At 60.6% G+C, this 19,600-nt stretch overlaps 1 protein-coding gene across 1 annotated transcript; it reads left to right on the forward strand.

Moving 5' to 3' along the window:
• Positions 1-1,035: 1,035 nt before the first annotated feature.
• On the forward strand, positions 1,036-17,362 carry MKNK2 (MAPK interacting serine/threonine kinase 2). The gene is made up of 14 exons (XM_068156339.1): positions 1,036-1,126; positions 1,267-1,491; positions 3,797-3,878; positions 4,013-4,114; positions 4,279-4,376; positions 5,346-5,425; positions 6,268-6,341; positions 6,441-6,545; positions 6,877-6,932; positions 7,265-7,360; positions 10,098-10,292; positions 10,387-10,551; positions 10,665-10,708; positions 11,371-17,362. The coding sequence occupies exons 2-14, from the start codon at positions 1,444-1,446 to the stop codon at positions 11,636-11,638; spliced, it is 1,413 nt and encodes a 470-aa protein (XP_068012440.1). The 5' UTR covers positions 1,036-1,126; positions 1,267-1,443; the 3' UTR covers positions 11,639-17,362.
• The last annotated feature ends 2,238 nt before the right edge of the window (positions 17,363-19,600 follow it).

Here is a 19,600-nt window from a genome sequence, read left to right on the forward strand (position 1 = left end):
TCATTGCATGTGTGGGCTGGGGAGGGAGGGGGGGGGTTCAGGGTCAGCTCCCCCCCTGCCCTGAGCCTTGGGGCTGCAGAAAACTCACAGAGACATGAAGTGTCCTTGTCCCCTGGTGCAGGGGGGACCCCAAGAGGGGTCTCAGTGCCCAGGGAGGGCAGCCCAAGAGGTGTCCTTGTCCCCTGGTGCAGGGGGGGACCCCAAGAGGGGTCTCAGTTCCCAAGCACAGGGGGGGCATCCCAAGGGGTGTCCATGCCCCTGTGCCCAGGTGTGGGGAGTGGGGGTGGTTGGGGCGCCTGGAGGGAGTGTCACTGTGCCTTGGTGTAGTGCAGGGGGGCCTGGGGGGTGTCTCTGTCTCGGGGTGCAGCGGGCGGCTGGGGGTATCCCTGTTTGTGGGTGCAATGCAGAAGGGGGAACGGGACTGGGGGTGTCCTTGTCTCGGGGTGCAGTGCAAGGGGTGGCTGGGGGATTCCCCTGCCCCTGACTGTGGTACAGGAGGGTGTCCTGGTGCAGGGAGCCCCCCGGGGGGCGTGTTCTTGGCCCCCCACTGCAGCTCAGGAGAGTGCCCGAGGTTTATGTGGGGGGGTCCGGCTCCGTGGAGCAGCACAGTGGGGTGAAGGGGGTCGAGGGGTGTCTCCGGTGTCCGCGGAGTGGGGGGTGTGTATCCCTGGTGAGTACCCGGAGGGGTTGTTCTCGTCCCGGGTGTTCAGGGAGGGGGTTGTGTCCCACCGTGGGTCCCCGGGGGGGTGTTAGTTGGTGTTCCCGGTGCAGCACGGGGAAGTACACGCGTGTGGGGGGGTGGTCGGCTGTCCCCAGCAGGGGGGCTGTGTCCCCTCTGGGTACCCGGGGCGGGAGGGTTGTTTGTGTCCCCTCTGTGTACCGGGGTGGGGGAGGGGGAGGGGTACCCCCGTCCTGGTTCTCAGCGCGGGGGGTGCCCGGGGCGGCGGCGCCCGGCGGGGGCGGTGCGGGGCCGTGCGGGGCGGGCCGTGGCCGTGGCTATAAAAGCCGCCGGGGGCGGCGGCGCCGCGTCCCCTCCCGGTGGCGGCGGAGCGGAGCGGCGGAGCGGAGCGGGCGGCGGTGCGGGCTGCGGTACCACCAGCAGCGGCGGCTCTGCGGGGCCGCGCCGGTGAGCGCCGCCGGGCCGGGCCAGACCGGGCCGGGACCGGGGCTGGGGGTGGGGGATCGAACTGGATGGGGGGCTCCGTGCGGCGCCGCAGCCGTCTGACCAGCGCTCCCCCCTCCCCCCGTCCGCTCCTCTCCCCGCAGGTCTCGGCCACCCCCCGGACTCCCCTCCGGCTCTGCCCGTCCCTCCGCCTCCCTTCCCTCCCCACCCGCCCCGTTTGTTGTTTTGGGTTTTTTTCTGCCCCACACACCTCCCCACACCTCCCCGGCTCCATTTCTCCCAGCAACGCCGCCCCCCGCCACCCCCCCCCCCGCAGCAAGATGGTGCAGAAGAAATCAGAGATCCCGGGGTTCCACCGCTCCTTCAAGGTGAGGGGGTGCGCCTCGCCCGGGGGTCGTGCCGGGGTGGGGGGTTCCGGGAGGGGAAATGCGGGGCTGGGGTGCGGGCAGGGCCGGTGCGGGCCCGCGGCGGCCGGATCCTGCGGTCTGCAGCTCCCTGCGCCGCAGCCGCTGCCCGGGATCGGGAGGTAGGGGGAGAGCTACCCTGTGAGTACCCCCCCCCGGGCACCCCCCCGAGGGAGCGAAGCGCCGGGGGTGCTGCCACCGGGCAGCGAGCTGCCAAGCGGGCAGCGAACCTTCCTCCGACCCTTCCCCCTCTGCCCCAGGGGTTGGGGTGTTCCCACGGCTGATCCCGGGGGTCGGGTTTGCAGACCCCTCCCCCCCCACTCCGGGATGGGCACTGGGATGCTGCAGCCAATCTTCGCTGGGGGATCCCAGCGTGGGGGATGGGAGGGGATGTGCTGTTGTGTCGTCGTCCCCCTCCGGCTTCACCATTTGCCCCTAATTTGCAAGGGTGCCTGGGTGGGGGTGGCTGTGAGGTGGGGAGCTCAGGGGCTCCCCAGGCCTAGCCTGGCACAGGACCTGTTGTGGCAGCACCTGGCAGGGGATCCTGGCAGCGCAGTGCCCACATCTTCCAGCACAGGGCTGCGACTGGCACCCAGGGCTTGGGTGTCCCGGGCACCCTCGTCCCGGTCGCGCCGCATCCCTCCCTGGCGCTGTCAACGCTGGGGGTGTGCGGAGGGGCCGCATCCTGCCGGGTCCTGCCGCCCTGGTGCCGCTGTGCGGCCGAGCGGCTCCGTGGGACCTTTGTTTAGTTTGGCTGCCGGCGCTGCGAGTGCTGCCGGGAGCAGCTCACCCCAAACCTGCCCAGCTTATTTTAGCTGACAGCTAATCCTGCTTGGAAGGCGCTGGGCTGGGGGTTCGGCTCTCTCCCTCCCTCCCCAGCACCCTCCCCTCCCCCCCCGGGGTGGCTGGGGTTGGGGACAGGCAAAGGGACACCTCAAGCTATGGCAGCGTCCCCCCCCACGCCTCCCATCCCCCAAAGCTTTTGTGTGTCGGGGCCGTGGCAGCTGGCAGGGCCCTGTGTGCCCTCCCCTCCACGCCCTCTGTGTGCCCCCTCTGTAACCGCTCCCCCCGGGAGGCCTCATCCTGCCCGCGGTGCAGCGACGTGGGCCAGGGCTGCGTGTCCCAGGGGGGTGACAGCCCTGGTGCAGGGACCAGGACTCGTTGGGGGGGGGGGGGGGGTGGCGGCGTATGAAGGATGCTGTACTCTTCTCATTCAGGTTATCTGGGGGGCGGGGGGGGGGTGGGGGGTGTGGCTAAGCTGGCAAAGCATTGGGCAGGAGGATTTTTGGTGCCAAAGATCTGGAGTGGTGCTTGGTGTGGGGGTGCTGCATGTGTGCCACACCCCCACCCCCCCAGCCTGCACCACAATGGGGACCCCCCCTGGCTCCCTAAGAGCTGCCCTGGCAGCACACGGGCATTTTCTGGGTGCTTGTGGTGCTGGTGGCTGGGGCTCACTGTGCCTGTGCCACGCTGGGGCTGGCAGCTGGCAGCTGTCCCGGGCACCGGGGGCACCGGGGCGGGTTTGGGAACGCCGCCGGGAGCTGCAACCTCCACCCAAACAGATTTCGTAACCCCGCGGAGGATGAGGCCCTTTCTCCTTCCTGGATGGGTCCCACGGCTCAGGGGGGAGCAGAGGGTCACCATGGCCCCTTGGGTGCTGGGACCAGAGCCGGTGGGCTTTGGGGTGGGGGGGGAGGCAGCAGTGCCCATGCCCTTTGCTCCTAGTGGGGCACAGGGAGGGTGTAGGATGGGGCCTGATCCTGCCAGATGTCTCTGAGGAGCTTCCCTGCAGGGGGGCTCAGCAGGCTTCAGCCCACCGTGAGCTTGCAGGGGGCTGGGAGGCTGTGGTGTGGTGGCCCTGGAGCCTGTCCTGCCCCTGTGCCTTTGTCCTCCTCCTGCCTCGCTGTAGTTCAGGTCTGGGTGGAGTCCTGGGTTGGGGTTGGTGTGGGCAGCCCTGATGCCTCTCATCTTCCCCTGCATGCTGGCCCAGGGCTGCTGGTGTGGAGCATGACCTGGCAGCACCATCCCCATCAGGAGATGTGGTCAAAGCCTTTCTCCTCCTCCTCCAGCTCTGCCTGGGACTCTGTCTGGGGGCTCTGCTGCATCCCACCCCGAGCCAGTGTCCTGCACCACTGGGGCGAGTGAGCAGCAGGGTGCATGCCAAGGCCAGGAGTGTGCCAGGCTCGGTGCCCATGCTGGGCTCTGCACGGGCAGCTGGTGGTGGCTGATCCAGTGGCTGCCACCTCCCTCCTGTTCTTGCCCTCCCCAGGGACAAAACCCCTTTGACCTGGAGTTTGACCAGTCCAACCACCTGGAGCCTGTCTTCAACTTCGAGTGCCCACCCCGTCCTGGTGAGCCTCGGGTCCCCTCCTGAGGGGCTCCTCCCGTCCCACCCCACGGGCTGTTGCCCTTTGCTTTGGGGGGTGGCAGTGCTGGCATGGGGCGGTCAGGGCTGACTCCTGCTGGTGGCTTTGCCCCTGCCCAGACATGCCCTCAAGCCAGCCCATCGATATCCCTGATGCCAAGAAGAGGAACAAGAAGAAGAAGCGCTGCAGGGCCACCGACAGCTTCTCTGGCAGGTTTGAAGGTGAGCCAGGGGCTGCCCTGGGGGCCCTAGAGCTCCTCCTTCCCCTCCCCTCTCCAGGCTGGGGACTCCCCAGGCTTGGGCACAACCCCCTGGGGAGAAGGGAGAGCTGTGGCTGTCCCATGCTGCGCTGGGGCCAATGGTTTTGGTGACCTCTTCCCTGCCAGATGTTTACCAGCTGCAGGAGGAGGTGTTGGGAGAAGGAGCCCATGCCAGAGTCCAGTCCTGTGTCAACCTCATCACCAACAAGGAGTATGCAGTGAAGGTAAAGCTCTGGGGCTGCAGACCAGGCTCCCTCCCAGCTTCCTGCCTCAGTTTCCCTTTCTGCCCTCCGCACCTCAGGCTCTCCCAGCTCCTGCTGCTGTCTGTGCTGGCACAGGACGATGGTTCCATGGGCTGGAGGGAAGGGAGAGGGACAGGAGCGTGATGGGGCCAGGCCGTGCTGGTGGCACATGGTGCTCTGCCAGTGCCCAGCCCTGGCACCTTGGTCAATCCTCTTGGCCATGCTGCTCTCCCTCTAGATGAGGGCAGGTGGGAGTTAAACTAACACCTGGCACACCTCTGGGTACCTGGGGGGCAAGCAGGGGCCTGTGGTGCTGTCATGGTGGCCAGCCTGGGGGTCTCCACATGGGGATGGGGGTGCTGGAGGGGGTTGGGGTGAGCCTGCTGCTCTGGGGGCTGGGGAAGGTGGTCCTGTGGCCCTGCACCCCGTGGCGTGAGGGGCTTGGGCTGGGCCCCATGCCAGGGGATCTTGGCTTCCCCCATGGCTCTGGGAGGGGGCTTTGTGTGCCCCAGTGAGGCAGGGGGGAGCAGTCAGTGCCCTGTCTGCCCCACAGGGCTGGGGCCAGCAGGAGCATGCAGTTCCCTCTCCATGAGGCCGTGACTGGGGACCCCTGCCCGCCCCATGGCACATCGGCCGGGCACCCACCACGCCAGTGCCCGGTGGCTGAAAGTGTCCTTCCCTGTCACCAGGGACTTGCTGTGCTGGGGCTTGGCAGTGTCACATGGACCTTGCCTGGGCCAGGCCAGGAGGGAGGGAGGGAGAGGCTTGGCACTGCCCCCGGGAACAGCCTGTTCTGCTGCCTTAACCCCTTCGGACACCCTCTGCCTGCCTCCACCCAGCCCTAGGGGCGCGGGGGGGGTGTCCCTGGCACTGGCTGGGTGGGGGTGTGCTGGTTCATGGCCTCTCCCCAGCCTGACCCTTTCCCCCTGCCCCCAAATCTTTGCGTCCCAGATCATAGAGAAGCGCCTGGGCCACATCCGCAGCAGAGTGTTCCGGGAGGTGGAGATGCTCTACCAGTGCCAGGGACACAGGTATGGCACCGCAGCCCCCAGCCCCCCCTCCTCCAGAGGGCATGGGGAGGGGCACACAGGGCCTTGCCAGCTGCCACAGCCCCAACACACAAAAGCTTGGCAGGGGAGGGGGATGGGAGGTGTGGGGTGGACACTACCACATCCATGGTGCCCCCTGCCTTGTTCCCCAGCCCCAGCCCCCCTGGGAGGGGGGAGCAGACTGAGCCTGGGCTGAACTCGAGACAGGGATGGGCTGCAGCCAGGCTGCCCTCCCACGCCTCTCCCTGCCCTTGGCCTGGCTGCAGCATCTCGGGGGGGGGGGGGGGCACCGGGAAGGCCTTTGCCATGACGGCAGGGGGGCTGCAGAGGCCAAGCTGGGGCCGTGCCGAGGGGGAGAGCTGAGCCGCTGCTGCTGCAGGCTGCGCAGTGAGGCTGCTGCTGGCCAGGGGCAGCAGAGAGCCAGGAGAGGGTCTGCGAGCAATTAGGGAGCGCAGCTGGGCGCCCACAGTCCCTCTCCTACCCCCTGGAATGCAGCTGGGGGTCCCCTGGCTGTGTGGTTTCAATCACTGAAACCCCAGCTTCTGCTGTCCCCCTCCCCATCCTGGCTGGGGCTGTGGGCAGAGGGGACTGGGGGAGTTTTTTTGGGGGGGTTCACTGGGCTAAGGCTTCTGGGGCTGGGGAGAGCAGAGGGGACTTGGGGAGGTTTCAGGGGGTCGCTGGGCTAAGGCTGATGAGGGCTAGGTGTGGGGGGGTGGGCAGAGGGGACTCAGGGAGGTTTTGAGGGGTTGCTGGGGCTGGGTGGGGAAGAAGGTACTCAGGGAAGTTTTCGGGGGGTCACGGGGCTAAGGCTGCTGTCCCTGCAGGAACGTCCTGGAGCTGATTGAGTTCTTTGAGGAGGAGGAGAGGTTCTACCTGGTGTTTGAGAAGATGAGAGGAGGTGAGTTGTGGGGGTGCTGGGGGGGGGAGGGGGGGCAGTCGGGGTGTCAGGAGCCCCCCTCCTCAGGAGGTCCTGACTGTGCTGTGGGGCTGGCTGCAGGCTCCATCCTGACCCACATCCACCGGCGGCGCCACTTCAACGAGCTGGAGGCCAGCGTGGTGGTGCAGGACATCGCCAGTGCCCTGCACTTCCTGCACAACAAAGGTGAGCTGCTGCTGCCTGCCTCCCTGGGGTGACAGCCCTGACCTCCCCCCTGCATGCCCCCTACCCACGGGACAGTCCCAGCCCCGGGGCACAGGGTCAGGCCCAGCTGCATCATGAAGCTCTTTGTGGTTCTGGAGCCTGTTCCTCCGGTTGGGTTGGGGTTTGGGGCCAGCAGCAAGCTCTGCCCTTTGCCACGATGCAGGAGGTGGTTTGGGGTGGGGAGGGGAGGGAGGGGTCCTGGTGCCACCCCCTTAGGCCTTTCAGCATGGAGGTTTTGGAAGAGGGGAGAGGATTTTTGCCTTCATCGTCGTTGTCTTCTTCTTACCCCCAGGAATCGCACACAGGGATCTGAAACCAGAGAATATTCTGTGTGAGAGCCCAGACCAGGTGAGCAGGGAGCAGCTGGCTGGGCTCAGGGGGTCCTGCCGGGGGGTGGTGGGGGCAGGATGGGGTCCTGCCAGGGGGTGGTCCGGTGCAGGATGGGGTCCTGCCGGGGGGTGGTGGGGGCAGGATGGGGTCCTGCTGGGGGGTGGTGGGGGCAGGATGGGGTCCTGCCAGGGGGTGCTGCTGTTCCTGCTGTTACAGCCCACGGAGTGGTGGGAAGCAGAGCAGGACCAGGTGGTAATGGGCAGCTGGGGCATGAAAGCAAGGCTGTGGTCCCCACGGGGGCTGCTGAGGAGGGGGGCTGTCACTGAGCACCCCTCACCCCTCTCTTCCAGGTCTCCCCAGTGAAGATCTGTGACTTCGACCTGGGAAGTGGCATCAAACTCAACGGCGATTGCTCTCCCATCTCCACCCCGGAGCTGCTCACTCCAGTAAGTGTCTGAGCGACTCTGTGGGGCTGGACGGGGGGAGGGGAATGGGGGGGAGGGGGCTGTGGGGAGGGGACTCCCCCCTCCATTTATCTCGCAGCTTTTGGAGCGCGGAGCTGTATGCAAGCACCTCCTGCCCGCGGCTGCCGTCCCTGCCGCTGCCCTGCCCGCACCCCCCCGCGGCGGCAGCCGAGCTGCGGTTACATAACACGGGAGGGGGAGGGGGGGTGGGGGCAGGGGCGGGGCAGGGGGGGCTGGCACAGAGCCCGGGCTGCGGAGAGCCTTAGCAACAGCCAGCCCCGGCGGAGGCGGCCCCGGGGAGGCCGAGCAGCTCACCGGGAGAAGTGGGTCAGGAGAGAGGCTGGCAGGGGCTGGAGCCTGCTTGGGGAGGTTCCCTCCTCGTGTGGCTGCCGGGGGTGTGTGTGACTGAGGGCCCCCCTCCCCGTGCTGCGGGGTGCAGCTTGTGTGCAGTGCAGACCCCGCAGGGGGGACACCCCGAAGGATTCCAGGGTGATCTCATGTTGCATGGAGCCTTTCCTCCCTCCCTCTTTCCTCCCTCCCTCTTTCCTCCCTCCCTCTTTCCTCCCTCCCTCTTTCCTCCCTCCCTCTTTCCTCCCTCCCTCTTTCCTCCCTCCCTCTTTCCTCCCTCCCTCAAGCTTTATCAGCAGCAGCAGGGTCCCCCCTCTACGTGCAGGGTGTTGCCCTGCACCCCGATGCTGACGTGCCAGGGAGGGCAGAGCCTGGGCAGCGTCGGGGTGCACAGCAGCAGCGGTGGGGGCCAAACCAGCCCAGCCCTCTCAGGTTGCTCCACGTTTAGCCTCTTGCTGAGGCAGGAGCTGAGTGTCTGAGGTGTGCCAAGTTTCCCTGTGCCCAGTGCTGGCAGCGGCTGCCCTGGTTCGTGCCCAGCTGCAGGGCATGGGGCTTGGGTTTCTTGTTTCCCTTGGGTGGCATCGGCTGCCGGGGCTGCTGAGGGCTCTGGTTTGGAGGCCTCCCGCCCCAGCCCGCGTTGGTTATCTGCTGGCTGCAGCTTTTCTCTCCTCTGGTCACGGGGTGGTGTGGGTTGCAGGTCACGTGCGGGGGAAAGCCCCAGAGGCCCTCCCGGGAACCGTGGGGGAACGGGAGAGGGAAAGGGGAGAGGAGAAGGGGAGAGGGGGAACAGGAGAGGGAAAGGGGAGAGGAGAAGGGGAGAGGGGGAACAGGAGAGGGAAAGGGGAGAGGGGGAACCAGCATAGGGAAAGGGGAGAAGGGGGAGCAGGGGAGGTGAAGGGGAGAAAGGAAGGAGATAGGTTGAACAGGAGAGGGGAAAGGAAGAAGGGGATGGGAGAAGGGAAGGGGACAGGAGGATGGGAAAGGGAAAGGGGATAGGAGAAGGGAAGAGAAGGAACCAGATAGGGGAACAGGAGACAGGGGGAAGGGAATAGGAGAATGGGAGAGGGGAAAGTGAGAGAGGAAGGGGATATGAGAACGGGAGAGGGGGATGGGAGAGGGGAACCGGGATAGGGGAAGAGGAGAGGGGGAAGGGAATAGGAGAATGGGAGAGGGGCCCAGGGCTGCCTCTGCCTCTGCCTGCACCGGATCCCACACCTGCTGCAGAGCCTCTGCCTGCTCTGGGGGCTCTGCCAGTGCTGGGCAGGGGAGCGGGCAGAGGAGCAGGAGGGGAGCGGGCAGAGGAGCAGGAGGGGAGCAAGCAGGGGAGCAGGAGGGGAGCGGGCAGGGGAGCAGGAGGGGAGCGGGCAGGGGAGCAAGCAGGGGAGCGGGCAGGGGAGCAGGAGGGGAGCGGGCAGGGGAGCAGGAGGGGAGCGGGCAGGGGAGCAAGCAGGGGAGCAGGAGGGGAGCGGGCAGGGGAGCAAGCAGGGGAGCAGGAGGGGAGCGGGCAGGGGAGCAGGAGGGGAGCGGGCAGGGGAGCAAGCAGGGGAGCAGGAGGGGAGCGGGCAGGGGAGCAGGAGGGGAGCAGGCAGGGGAACAGGAGGGGAGCAGGCAGGGGAGCGGGCAGAGCCGGCTGGTCCCGCGGCGCTTGCGGCCGCTCCCAGGCGCTGACAGGATGGGAGGGACGCGGAGCTGGTTGGGTGGTGGCAGTGGTGCCGTGGGGTGAGTGTGGCCTGGCTGGTGCTGCCCTGGGGCGGGTAACACCCCTTCAGCTTCGGGGTTATTTTGGGTTTTTTGGTTGTTTGGGGTGGCAGCTGCCTGCTGGGTGACCCCTGGAGAGGGGCAGGGCTGTGGCATCCCAGGGTGTGGTGAGAAACCTGCCCAGGAGTTGTCTGCTCTGCCAGGGGCAAAGCTGGGAAGCAGCCACAGCTGCACTCTTGCTGTAGAGGTTCAGAGAGTGGTTTGGGTTGGAAGGGATCTTAAAGGGCATCCACTTCCAGCCCCCTGCCACGGGCAGGGACACCTCCCATCAGCCCAGGTTGCTCAGGGCCTCATCCAGCCTGGCCTTGAACACCTCCAGGGAGGAGGCAGCCACAGCCTCCCCACCCTCACTCTCAACAATTTCTTCCTCATCTCCAGTCTCAATCTCCCCTATCCCACCTCAAAGCCATTGTCCCTCATCCTGTCACTCCCAGCCCTGGTCAGAAGTCCCTCCCCAGCTCTCCTGGAGCCCCTTCAGGTACTGGAAGGCTGCTCTGAGGTCTCCCTGGAGCCACCAGGAGGTGCAGCAGGATTCTTCCAGGCTCTGCCTGACTGCTCCCCCATCCCCTTGGGCTGCCTGTGGCTGGGTCTCACCTCCCTCTTCTCCCCACAGTGTGGCTCTGCAGAGTACATGGCCCCGGAGGTGGTGGAAGCCTTCAACGAGGAGGCTTCCATCTACGACAAGCGCTGTGACCTGTGGAGCCTGGGGGTCATCCTCTACATCATGCTGAGCGGGTACCCTCCCTTCGTGGGGCACTGCGGCTCCGACTGCGGCTGGGACCGGGGCGAGGCTTGCCACACCTGCCAGGTGCGACAGGGGGCACCCGGGCAGTGCCCACCACCCGGCCCTGCCTTGGCAGCAGGCTCCCAGCTGAGCCTCTTTTGTTCCTCCCCTCCCCCAGAACATGCTCTTTGAGAGCATCCAGGAGGGCAAGTACGAGTTCCCCGACAAGGACTGGGCACACATCTCCTTCGGAGCCAAAGACCTCATTTCCAAGCTGCTGGTGAGAGATGCCAAGAAGAGGCTCAGCGCAGCCCAAGTCCTGGAGCACCCCTGGGTGCAGGGGGTGAGTGTTGCTCTACCCCCTCCCTCCACCCCCAATCCTTCACCCCCCAAAAGCTGGGGTGAGGGACCCCTCTCTATGGGGTGCCTGGCTCTGACAGCTGTGTTTGGTTGCAGTGTGCTCCAGATAACACCCTGCCCACTCCCATCATCCTGCAGAGGTGAGTGTGAAGGGCTTTGGGGGATGGGGGAACACATCCTAACCCCTCTCCCTCCCCCAGTCCCCCCCCAAAGTCCTGGCTCTTCTCCCCATTTGGGCTGCTCTCCACTCTTGCTGCTTTTCTGGGGGTTCTGTTGTGGGTTTCTCTCCAGGCAGTGGCTGCAGCATGGGATTTGGATTTAAGTCTTGGGTTTGGTGCCTAACCAGCCCTGGAGGGGTCATGCACACAAAGGGGGACACGCTTATGGTCTTACCATCCTGGAGTCCTAGAATGGGACCTTCAAGCTCATCCAGTTCCAACCCCCTGCCATGGGCAGGGACACCTCCCACCAGCCCAGGCTGCTCAAGGCCTCATTCAGCCTGGCCTTGAGCACCTCCAGGCTGGAGGCAGCCACAGCCTCTCTGGGCAACCTGTTCCAGTCTCTTCCCACCCTCCCTCTCAAGAACTTGTTCCTCATCTCCACTCCGTCTCCCCTCTCCCAGCTCAAATCCATTGTCCCTCGTCCTGGCACTCCCAGCCCTTGTCCAAAGTCCCTCCCCAGCTCTCCTGGAGCCCCTTCAGGGAAGGCTGCTTCGAGGTCACTCCCAGCCCTTGTCCAAAGTCTCTCTCTGACCCCAAACCTCCCTCCCAGGCCCTTACCCCTTCTCTTGCCCCCCATGCAGGAACAGCAGTGCCAAAGAGCTCACCTGCTTCGCTGCTGAGGCCATCGCCGTCAACCGCCAGCTGACTCGGCGCGACGAGGACGAGGAGGAGGAGGCGGAGGAGGAAGCACGACCCATCATCATCAAAGCTACCTCACGGGCCATGCAGCTCTCCCCCCCCTCCGAGTCCAAGCTGGCCAAGCGGCGGCAGAAGAGCAGCCTGGCCAAGGCGGTGGCCGCCGGGCAGCACCTGGTGGCCCCCCTGGTCCTGGTGGCCGACCAAGCCTGAGCTGTGCCACTCGTCCTGCTGGACCCCCACGTCCCCCCTCACCCCTTCCTCCTCCTTTTCTTTCTTTCTCCACTCCCCCTCTGCCCCCACCCCCCGTTTCTGTCCAGTGACAAGATCAGACCTGGTCCCTGTGGCTGGTTTCCAAGGCTCTGCTGATCTTGTAGCTCCGGGGTGGGGGAGGGGTCGTCGAGGCTCTCTCTTTTATTTCGTTTGTTTGTTTGTTTTCTATAAGGTATTAAACCAAGCGTGAGGTGGCTTCACCCAGGGCACACTCAAGGACATCTGACAGACACTCAGACTTTTTGTTTCCTGACTCTCGGTTTCTCCTCTGACATTTTTTTCCTCCCCCCCCCCCAACCCTTACCCTCTTTTTCCTCCCTGACACCAAAGGACTCTTTGTGCCCCGGCGCTGCTCGGCCGATTTCAGCTCCTTTCAAACTGTGAACAAAAGACCCTCGGGAGCCGCCTTTTACCCTCGGCCCTCCCCTTGTCGCTCCAGGTCTTTCTCCGATCTTGGGGTAGCACCCACAAAACGCCCTCCTGCCCACCCCCCCCCCGCCCCCTTCCCAGGGGTGGTCCTAGGAGCAGGGAGCCCCTCCCGTCCCACGCTCGGGGGCTGTGCTTTGGTGGGGGTGGGGCTGGGGGATGTGGCAGGCGTTGTGCAGGGAACCGCTGGGGCAGGGGGAGAGATGGTGCCAGGGAGGGAGCAGTGCCCTGTTTGCACCAAGCCACCCTCTCTCCTTGGCACCCTTGCTTCCAGAATAAGCTATTCACCTCCCCCCTCCTTTTTTTTTGTTAACTACTATTATTATTATTTTTGTTTGAATGATTGTTGGTTTTAAACTGCCAGCTGTGCTTCTCCACAGGGCACGGAGAAAAGTCTTCCTTCCCTTCCCAAGCTCCGGAGCTGGTGGCTCCCCGGGGGTAAGGTCAGAGCTGGGGGGTGGTGCACAGGTGTCTGGGGCTGTGGTCTTGCACTGGGTCAAGTCTTGGCACACACCCCCCAGGCACCCCCCCTCCCTGGCCCCCCCCAAAGTATTTGGAGGGGCTGCTTGCTGATAGTTGTGCCCTTGTGGAGGTGCAGGGAGGCTGAGGTCTGGGCAGCCCCTTTGGGAGCGGCAGGGCTGAGGTCTGGGCAGCCCCTTGGAGGGCTGAGGTCTGGGCAGCCCCTCAGGGAGCGGCAGGGCTGAGGTCTGGGCAGCCCCTCAGGGAGCGGCAGGGCTGAGGTCTGGGCAGCCCCTCGGAGGGCTGAGGTCTGGGCAGCTCCTCGGGGAGCGGCAGGGCTGAGGTCTGGGCAGCCCCTTGGAGGGCTGAGGTCTGGGCAGCCGCTCGGTGAGCGGCAGGGCTGAGGTCTGGGCAGCCCCTCGGAGGGCTGAGGTCTGGGCAGCCCCTTTGGGAGCAGCAGGATGCTCTGGGGGAGGTGAAGGACCCATCTGAAAGAGCTCTGGGACCTGGTGTGGCTTTGGGCTGGCCCCGAGGCCGCTGTGGCAGGAGGGTCTTGGAGGGGCATGGAGGGTGCTGAGTGCCCAGGGGATGCTGGTGAGCGAGTGGCCAGGCTGATGGCAGCAGCCAAAGGCCCCAGCACCGGGGAGCAGCGTGTGGAGGGTTCGGGATGTGGAGCTGGAGGGTGTGGGGTCAGAGCAGCAGGGGCTGTGAGGGGAGCTGGGTTCTGGTGTGTTCAGGCAGGTGCCAGGCACGGCATTGCCCTTCCCTCAGAGCCCAAGGAAGGGAATGCAGGAGGGGAAGGAGTTGGGGTGCCGAGGCCCTCGGCTGGTTTGTGCCACGCAGGGCTGGCTCCGTCCAGGCGAGCAGGGCTGCCCTGCAGCTCCCCCGGCTGCCCTGCAGCGAGGCAGAGCAGCAGCCCTGCTCCCCTTCGCGGGTAGTGCCGCTGTGCCACACCTGCTGCCACCCCTGCCAGGAGGAGGGAGCTGCCTCCTTCCTTAGCAATCTCTTGTTTTCTTCCCTTTCCGACTCGATGCTTGGAGCTTTCTATGTGGTTTTAAAAGCAGCCTCGGGCCGTGGCGTGCACAGGGTGAAGGCTTTGGGAGCTTGCTTTGAGCCGGGGAAGAGCCTTCCCCTGGGCTTCAGCTGAGGGTGGTCACTGTCTCTTGACAAAGAGCAAAATGTTCTCCTTTTTATTTTGAAGACTGCTGACAGCAATACTATGCAATAGATGTTGTGGGGTTTGGGGTTTTCTTTCGTTTCAGGGAGGTGTGTGTGAGTTCTCTTGGGAGATGATGATGGGCTTTGGGGCAGGGGTTGGTCTTCTCTCACCCTTTTGAAGCCCTTCTGCTGGGCTGGTTAGTGGATGGATTGAGGAGGGCAGCTTCCCTCCCTCCTCCACCTAAACCCCCCCTCCCCCCCCCCCCAAAACAAACCTGCCTTGTGGCTTGCAATCTGCCCTCTTCCCACCCAGTTCTCACTGTGCAGGGTGAGGAGGAGCAAGGGTGGTTGGTGGTGAGGGGAGATCCTCCTCCTCCTCACCCTTAGACACCCCAGAGAGGCCTCCTTTAAGAGAGAAGGAAAAAAAAAAACACAAAAACAACAACAAAAATCCACCTTGATTGTACATTGTTCCTTTTTTTCTAGGTTCTTTGTTTTTTTGGGTTGGTTTTTTTCCCCCCCCTGAGCTGTAGATAATTTCCTTCTTGTCTTACATTAAGAAAAACTTGAATGATGCTGCCTTGAGCTGGTGGTGTGGAAGCCACCCCTGGGTGCTGCCAGCCACAGCCTGTGTCTGAACCAACAACAGCAACAAAATGATTGGGGGGAGGTGGGGGGGGGGATGGCCTCTGAAATTCTCTTGGCCCCTCTGCTTGGGCTGGCAAACAGATTTGTCCCTCTTCCCAGGCGTTAAGGCTGGCGCTGGGTTGAGCCATGCTGGAGCTCGTCCCACTTGGGGTGCTTTGATGCATGGGCACCCTGATCTGGGGATGCTGGGGGTGTTGGCACCCAGGGGATGGATGTGCCAGGGAGTGTCCCCTGAGCTGGTTGCTTGGCACAGGGTGTTTTGCTTGGGGGTTCAGGTAGGCTGTGGACCCGGCGTGCTGGGGCAGTGAGTGCCCAGTGGCTCCGGGGTGCAGTGTGCCTGGCACGGGCTGTGCACTGGAGAGGATCCTTAAATGCCTCTAGAGCTGGAGGGTTGATTCTGAAACACCTCTAGCCTTGACTTGTGGTGGTGTTGGGTGACCCATGGCTGCCCTGGCAGGACAGAGCTTGGCTGGGGAGATGCTTGGGCTTGGGACCCATGGGTGCCCCAGCAAGGACAGAGCTTGGCTGGGGAGATGCTTGGGTTTGGGACCCATGGGTGCCTCAGTGGCTCAGGGCTGGGCTCAGCGCCACACTGGGCCAACTGGGAGATGCTTATGTTGAGGCCCCGTGGTTGTGGTCGGTGGAGCAGGACTTGGCACTGAGGAGATGCTCGTGCTGGGGACCCATGGGCACCTCAGCAGGGCAAGGCTCATGCCAGAGGCAGACTTCCCTTCCCCAGCACTGCCAGCACCTCTCTGGGAGGTGCTTTCCAGACAGATGCTCCCCTGATCCATGGTCCAACGCTTTTTGGCCAGGGCCCTCCTTCCTCCATTTCCTCCCTCAAAGCCTTTTATTTTTCCCCCCCTTGTTGAGCATCTGTCTTGGAAACCAACTTCAAACCAAACCAGCAAACCAAGAGAAAAAGAGAAAGATTTGTTTGTTGTTTATTTTGTTGTTTGTTTTGTTAAGGCTGGATATTTGAAAGCGTTTTGGCTTCCTCTCCTTCCCCTCCCACCCTTCCTTCAGCTGACTAACTCGACTTAGAACTGGTTAGAGATGTTTACTGTGAAGCTAACTTGAGGGGTTTTGGTTTCTTTTCTTTTATTGTTTTGGGTTTTTTTTATTTGTTTTGAAATGGAAATTGGAGAACTCTTTTTTTGGTTTTCTTTTCTTCTTCTCCACTTTTACAATTGATGAAGACTGCCAAAGCTTGGGTTCCACAAGAGCCATTGTGAAGGCACTGGTTGGGGGTTTGGAGAGAGTCAGCAGCCTCTGCTCAAAGAGGGGGGGGAGAAAAGGGGGTGGGGGGCTGGCTGGGAAAGGAAAAGGGAAAGAAGGAAAAGGAAAAAAAAACACCAACAAAGCAAAAACAGCAACAAAAAAAATCCATAAAAAGGATTAAAAAAAAAAAAAAAGGAGGGAAAAAAAAGAATTAAAAAAGGAGGGAAAAAAATAATTAAAAAAGGAGGGGGAAAAAAAAAGAAAAAAGGAGGGAAAAAAAGAATTAAAAAAAGGAGGGAAAAAAATAATTAAAAAAAAGAGGGGGAAAAAAGAATTAAAAAAAGGAGGGGGAAAACTAATTAAAAAAAAGGAGGGGAAAAAAAAGAATTAAAAAAAGGAGGGGGGAAAAAATTTTAAAAAGGAGGGAAAAAGAAGAATTAAAAAAAGAGGGGGAAAAATAATTAAAAAAGGAGGGAAACAATTAAAAAAGGAGGGAAAAAAAGAATTAAAGGAGGGGGGAAAAAAGAATTAAAAAAAAGGAGGGGAAAAAAAGAATTAAAAAAGGAGAGGAAAAAAAGAATTAAAAAAGGAGGGAAAAAAATTTAAAAAAATAATTGGGGAAAAAAAAGGATTGAAAAAAAAAGAATTGAAAAAAGGATTGGAGGAAAAAAAGGATTAAAAAATGGTTTGGGGAAAAAAGATTAAAATAGAATGGGGAAAAAAAGAATTGAAAAAAGGTTGGGGGGAAAAAAGAATTAAAATAGAATGGGGGAAAAAAAGACTTAAAAAAGGATTGGGGAAAAAAAAGGATTGAAATAGAATGGGGGAAAAAAGGATTGGATAAAGGATTGGGGGAAAAAAGGATTGGATAAAGGATTAGGGGAAAAATGATTGAAAAAAGGATTGGGGAAAAAATAAAATACAATGGGGAAAAAACTAAAGAGGATTGGGAAAAAATTAGAATTGGGAAAAAAAGGATTGAAAAATGGATTGGGGAAAAAAAAGGATTGAAAAATGGATTGGGGAAAAAAGGATTGGAAAAAGGATGGGGGGAAAAAAGAAAAGGATTGAAAAAAGGATTGGGGAAAAAAAAAGGATTGGATAAAGGATTGGGAAAAAAAAGGATTGGGGAAAAAAAAGGGATTGGATAAAGGATTGGGAAAAAAAAGGATTGGATAAAGGATTGGGGGGAAAAAAGTATTGGAAAAAGGATTGGGGAGGGAAAGGATTGGGGGTGAAAAAAGGATGGAAAAGAGGATGGGGGAAAAAAGGATTGGAAAAAGGATTGGGGGAAAAAAAAGGATTGAAAAAAAGAGTTTAAAAAAAAGGATTAAAAAAGAATAAAAAAAAGAAGAAAAAAATAAAAAAATAATCGAAAAAGACTTTTAAAAATACAAAAAAAAATTAAAAAGTAAAAAAAAACTTAAAAAATTAAAAAAATATTTTTAAAAAAAATTTTAAAAAAAATTAAAAAACACCAAAAAAATTCCAACAAAAAACCAACTGCAAAGGAAAAAAAACACCAACAAACAACAAAACCCAACCAACCAAACCACCAAACCACGACGACTGAAAAAGCGAGACAAAAAAAAAAACCAAGCACTTTACTGTTCTGTACCAGGTGAAACTGCTACAGCTGAGTTGAAGAGTTGTTTTTTTTTTGTTTGTTTTTCTCCTTTATAACCAATTGTTGATGCCAGAATTTTGTATTCTGTTTTGTAAGAATTTAATAAAAACGGATTGAGAAGCTGAGGGCTTTGTGGGCGAGGCGGGGGCGGGGGGCAGGGGGTGCTGGGGACAGCTCGCTACACGAGCATCAACACGCACCTGGGCAAAGGTGCCTGCTGCCAGCACTCTATCACAGTATCACTTAGGTTGGAAAGGACCTCGAGGATCATCGAGTCCAACCTATCAACACAGACCTCATGACTAGACCATGGCACCAAGTGCCACGTCCAATCCCCTCTTGAACGCCTCCAGGGATGGGGACTCCACCACCTCCCTGGGCAGCACATTCCAATGACCAACAACTCTCTCGCTGCAGAACTTTCTTCTCACCTCCAGCCTAAACCTCCCCTGGCACAGCTTGAGGCTGTGTCCTCTTGTTCTGGTGCTGCTTGCCTGGGAGAAGAGACCAACCCCTTCCTGGCTACAACCTCCCTTCAGGGAGCTGTAGAGGGCAATGAGGTCTCCCCTGAGCCTCCTCTTCTCCAGGCTAAGCAACCCCAGCTCCCTCAGCCTCTCCTCACAGGGCTGTGCTCCAGACCCCTCCCCAGCCTTGTTGCCCTCCTCTGGACACCTTCAAGTCTCTCAATGTCCTTCTTAAACTGAGGGGCCCAGAACTGGACACAGGACTCAAGGTGTGGCCTAACCAGTGCAGAGTACAGGGGCACAATGACCTCCCTGCTCCTGCTGGCCACACTGCTCCTGATGCAGGCCAGGATGCCATTGGCCCTCTTGGCCGCCTGGGCACACTGCTGGTTTGTGTTCAGGCGGCTGTTGATCAGTACCCCCCAGGTCCCTCTCTGTTTGGGAACTCTCCAGACCCCTCCTCCAATATTCCTTCTTCCCACCGGTGGTGTTCCCCGTCTCGTCCACTTCCCTTCTCATAGATTCATGGGATGGGTTGGGTTGGAAGGGAGCTTCGAGATCATCCAGTGCCAACCCCCTGCCATGGGCAGGGACACCTCCCACCAGCACAGCTTGCTCAAGGCCTCATCCAGCCTGGCCGTGAGCACCCCCAGGCAGGAGGCAGCCACAGCCTCCCTGGGCAACCTGTGCCAGGCTCTCCCCACCCTCACTCTCAACAATTTCTTCTTCATCTCCAGTCTCAGTCTCTCCTTTCCCAGCTCAAAGCCACTGTGCCTCATCCTGGCACTCCCAGCCCTTGTCACCAGTCCCTCCCCAGCTCTCCTGGAGCCCCTTCAGGTCCTGGAAGGTTGCTCTGAGGTCTCCCTGGAGCCTTCTCCAGGCTGAACAGCCCAAACTCTCCCAGCCTGTCTCCACAGGGGAGGTTCTGCAGCCCTCTGATCATTTTTGTGGCTTCCTCTGGACCTTCTCCAGCAGCTCCAGGTCCTTGTGCTGGCAGCACCAGAACTGGAGGCAGTGCTGCAGGTGGGGGCTGAGCAGAGCAGAGCAGAGGGGCAGAATCCCCTCCCTGTGCTGCTGCTCTCCCTGCTCTGGCTGCAGCTCAGCACTCAGCTGCCTGCTGGGCTGCCAGGGACCACTGCTGGCTCCTGGGGAGCTTTCCATCCACCCAGAGGAGCTGGGAGAGCAGTTGGGGATCCAGCAGGGTGGCAAGTTGAGGTGCCAGGGCTATGGGTTGGGATGCCAGGAATCTGCCTGGCAGCAGCTCAGGCCCTGACTCACTTTTCCCAGCCTGGGTGCTGCGATCTGCCAAATCCCCAAATAGGGCCTGGAGGGTCATGGTGCAGCTCTGTGTTCTCTGCCAGCCCTCAGCAGTGGCACAGAGGCTGCCTCCTGCTCTGCCACCCCTAAGAGACACCTGTGGCTCATTTTACATTCCCCCCTCTTTATTCATCAGGCTGTGAAAGAGGAAACTGAGGCAGGAGGGAAGTGTGGTGTGATGGATTAAAGCTTGAAGAAGGGAGGTTGAGACTGGAGATGAAGAAATTATTGGCAGTGAGGGTGGGGTGGAACAGTTTGCCCAGGGAAGCTGTGGCTGCCTCCTCCCTGGAGGTGCTCAAGGCCAGGCTGGATGAGGCCTTGAGCTACCTGGGCTGGTGGGAGGTGTCCCTGCCCATGGCAGAGGGTTGGCACTGGATGATCTTCAAGGTCCCTTCCGACCCAACCCAATCTGTGGTTCTGTGCTGGGGGTGCAGGCAGCAGCAGGGGCTGGATGAGCAGGATGTGGGAGAAGGGCTGTGGCAGCCCTGCTGTGCTTCCCTCCATGGGCTGGGGAGACCTTGTGGAATCTTTTTTTTGCAGTGGATTTTCTCTTTTAAAGCCGTTTCTGGGCTGCTGGTTTTG

This window comes from Melanerpes formicivorus, unplaced genomic scaffold (genome assembly GCF_026170545.1).
Source record: "Melanerpes formicivorus ecotype bairdi unplaced genomic scaffold, bMelFor1.0.p_v2 SCAF_34, whole genome shotgun sequence".
In the NCBI taxonomy this organism is placed as follows: domain Eukaryota; kingdom Metazoa; phylum Chordata; class Aves; order Piciformes; family Picidae; genus Melanerpes; species Melanerpes formicivorus.

Bases quoted from the DNA above. Each gene is read 5' to 3' on its own strand.
- MKNK2 (XM_068156339.1), top strand. From the start codon at position 1,444: ATGGTGCAGAAGAAATCAGAGATCCCGGGGTTCCACCGCTCCTTCAAG. The intron at 5,426-6,267 runs GTATGGCACCGC...CTGTCCCTGCAG, and splicing joins TACCAGTGCCAGGGACACAG to GAACGTCCTGGAGCTGATTG. The intron at 10,709-11,370 runs GTGAGTGTGAAG...CCCCCCATGCAG, and splicing joins ACTCCCATCATCCTGCAGAG to GAACAGCAGTGCCAAAGAGC.